Here is a 3,307-nt window from a genome sequence, read left to right on the forward strand (position 1 = left end):
GATCACGTGATCCCATTCAAATCAATGTTTATTCAGGTACAGTCTCTGTGACAGTGAGAGGCGGACGAAAATGCCTGACATGGCTGGAAAGAATGGTCTCTAGTGAAGTCCCGCAAGCTATTTCACCTGTACTTGAGCTCTTATAATATACGCACATGTTTATATTTTTCTTTGATACAAAAATAAAATGTGTTAGCTGTAAAAACAGGTGTTTAAAGCAAGTGCGCTCCCCGTGACAAGAGATAATGTCTTATTCTCCCTCCTGCAAACAAGCTTTAGCTACCCCAGTTTCATTTTATGATTAAAACTATGCACAAGGCCATGCTACATGAGAATAGACTGGTTAGTTCTGCCTGCCATATTACTGAGAGCAGAAATCCACCAAAATAACGCCAAAAAGTGGCCGATCTGTTGTACCTCTCCCGAGCGAACTAAGCATAGAGACACGAAGAGAAAGGTACCATCGTGATCTCTGGTATTTTCTTTACAACTACACTAAAGGGGGTCCAACTACTCGCGAGCGCTTGGACCCCCGGTCCAAAAATAAGGGGGGTCCAACTACCCTCCAACACCGGCTTTAGCAACCATAGATACGTGTATGTAGTATCTATGTAGCAACCACCCGCCCACGCTACGTAAGTGGGTGTGGTCACGGCAAATAAAATGGCGGTTTAAACATGGAACAAAGTTATGAGCTTTCTAACAGCGAAAGAACATAGAGATACTGTCTAAAGACTTTTCTAGAAGCAGTAGAAGGTAGAGAGAATCTTCATAAGTCATAATAAGAACCCAGCTGTACATGCAAGGTGGTGAAATCAATTATAGGAATATTTTTACACTGTTACGCTTGTTTGTTGTGCATGTATCATAGATATGTACGGAACAGGATAGGAAACTGGATCACGTGAGCGCATCATCTTTAAGGTTCAATCCTTGTAGTTTGTCTGAAAGTCTCGCTGCCTGATCCAACTAACAACAAGACGCTTCCTATCGGCCCAAAAGGCTTTTCTGTGCTCAAAGGATGCCTGACTGGAGACTCGGCCTGGAAACCAAGAGCCGGCAGGCACCTGGCCTGCTCGCAGACCCCTGCTCAGACCTTGATCTCATTGAGCAGTGTTACTATAGCCCTTGCTAGCAACATTTGTGGTTACTTTGATCTCGTAATCAACATGTTGCTAAGAATAGATCTATAAATCAGTTCTATTTTTGCAACTGACAAGTTGCTCAAAATATCAACTTAACTAAGTAACCATAAATGTTGCTGAATTACTATTGTTACAGTGTTACTAGATCTAAAGTACTAAGAAATCAGTCTCAGCATCAGTCTTTATAAATGAAGTAGTAGCAGGGAGTACCAGTGGAGACCGAGAAATAATCAGCTGCTTATGTTTTGTAGTTTTTAAAATCTTTTAATGTTAAAATCTTACTATAATTATACGACTTAAATACAGTGAAAATAATAAAAATTAATATAAAATTATTTATAATTATTAGAGGTACAATTTTGCCTGACTAACACAAATCACATAATGATAGTCTAAAACAAACTAGTTTCAGTTTCATACAAGTAGCAGTTCAGGCCCGTAGCCAGGGGGGGTGATTGGGGTGACATGTCACCCCCCTTTTGAGTTAGTGCCTTTGTTTGTTTGCTTAAATCAAACATGTATTTGTGGTATTTCATGTGCATCCAGTCCAACTTGTCACCCCCCATTTCATGTAACTCATACTTTGTCACCCCCATTTCATGTAACTCATTTTGTCACCCCCCTTTTTGTAACCCTGGCTACGGGCCTGCAGTTTACTCCCAACAGTCCCACAAACTTTTGTCCTCTGAAACAGTACTTGTGAAAAAACAGCTTCATAATCCTTACGATTTCAAAATTCGTCAAGCTATTAACACGGTAAAGAACCTTGGCTACATATTGAGACTAATTACTACCGCTGGATTCCTTCTGGTGCACAGTTACAGTCCCACAAAAACTAGGTACCTTTTCTTTCAAATTTGCGACATTTTAACTACAGGATAGAACAGTCACGTGATCGAGTTTCCTATCCTGTTCCTGGTACATATCTATGCATGTACTAAAAATGTGAATCAACTCAAGTCTTAAATGTAATGAGATTTATTGCTCCAGTCACATGAGCTGCTTACTTTTGATTGGTTGGAATTAGAATGTAGCATCATCTTGCTGTCGACGCATCTCTTCTCTTCATCTGATCGAGCTTTCTTCTTACTTCCTTCGTACTTCCTAGCTTCAGGCCTCGTTTCGTTTTATCTGAATTTCCGGCTTCCAGAGAATCTCTCTGTCTCGTTAGCTGTTTTGATCCACCTTACCTATCAAGATGTCACTAGAAAGCCGGTGTTTGGATGCGTTTGATCGTGGAGATCATGAAGAAGCTGTTCGCTTACTGCCACTAGTGGAGGGGCCTACTGGTATTAGCTTATCTGGTCATACTAGTTTACTTCATTTATCGTCAAGGAATGGCTGGTTAGATGTTACAAAAGATCTCATTACTCAATATCGCTGTGACCCACACGAAAGAGGTGAAGGTGGTCGGACTTGTCTTCATTATGCTGCACGACATGATCATGTTGATGTGTTGAAATATCTCATTTTTGAGCGTCACTGTGATCCAATGGCTACTGACACAATGGGGCAGACACCTCTTCACACTGCTGCTGCTTTCAGTCGTTCCGTTAAATATTTACTATCAACTGGTAAATGTCATTCATCAGCTAAAGACAATCGTGGGAAGACACCATTACAACTAGCTCAAGAGGAGCAGCAGAGAGGAGGGACTGATACTCTTCCTATTTTTAAGAATTTTAATGACATTAAAATATCTCATCCAGTTGATTCTTATGTTAACATTCTCCTTGTGGGTAATCCTGGAACTGGTAAAAGTACTCTTAGTCATGTCATCAATGAAACAGCTATTGGTCCTGTTGTTCTTGGTTCCTTTAGAAATGTTGGAGGGGTAGTGCCCTATACTGCTGGCATCATTCCTTATAAACTACAACACAGGACACTGGGTAACATCATTCTTCATGATTTTGCTGGTCATTCAAAATACTACTCCAGTAACAGTGCTGTCATTGAGAATCTGTTACAAGGTTCTGGTGGTGTGTTCCTGATAGTAGTCAATATATTGGAGAAGGAAGCAGTCAAACAGCTTCATCAGTGGCTAACAGTTGTGAGAAATGAAGAACAGAAATCTCTTAATCGATGCCATGCAATTGTTATAGTCAGTCATGTGAATGAGATAAGTAATTCTGTTGAAAGGAGAAGAAGGAAGAAATTGGAGA

The 3,307-nt window shown here is 40.4% G+C and overlaps 1 protein-coding gene and 1 long non-coding RNA gene across 2 annotated transcripts; both read left to right on the forward strand.

Moving 5' to 3' along the window:
* Nucleotides 1–883: 883 nt before the first annotated feature.
* On the forward strand, nucleotides 884–1,527 carry LOC109590987 (uncharacterized). The gene is made up of 2 exons (XR_002189603.1): nucleotides 884–1,245; nucleotides 1,291–1,527. It is a non-coding gene; the product is annotated as an uncharacterized LOC109590987 (long non-coding RNA).
* An 816-nt stretch (nucleotides 1,528–2,343) lies between these two features.
* LOC105315624 (ankyrin repeat-containing protein C6C3.08-like) lies at nucleotides 2,344–2,719 on the forward strand (the record flags this gene model as incomplete). The annotated part of the gene is made up of 1 exon (XM_011410336.1): nucleotides 2,344–2,719. A coding segment is annotated over exon 1 (376 nt), but the record flags the coding sequence as incomplete, so codon positions are not given.
* Between the last annotated feature and the right edge of the window lie 588 nt (nucleotides 2,720–3,307).

Source organism: Amphimedon queenslandica, unplaced genomic scaffold (genome assembly GCF_000090795.2).
Source record: "Amphimedon queenslandica unplaced genomic scaffold, v1.1 AMPQUscaffold_9180_Cont18867, whole genome shotgun sequence".
NCBI classification, from domain to species: domain Eukaryota; kingdom Metazoa; phylum Porifera; class Demospongiae; order Haplosclerida; family Niphatidae; genus Amphimedon; species Amphimedon queenslandica.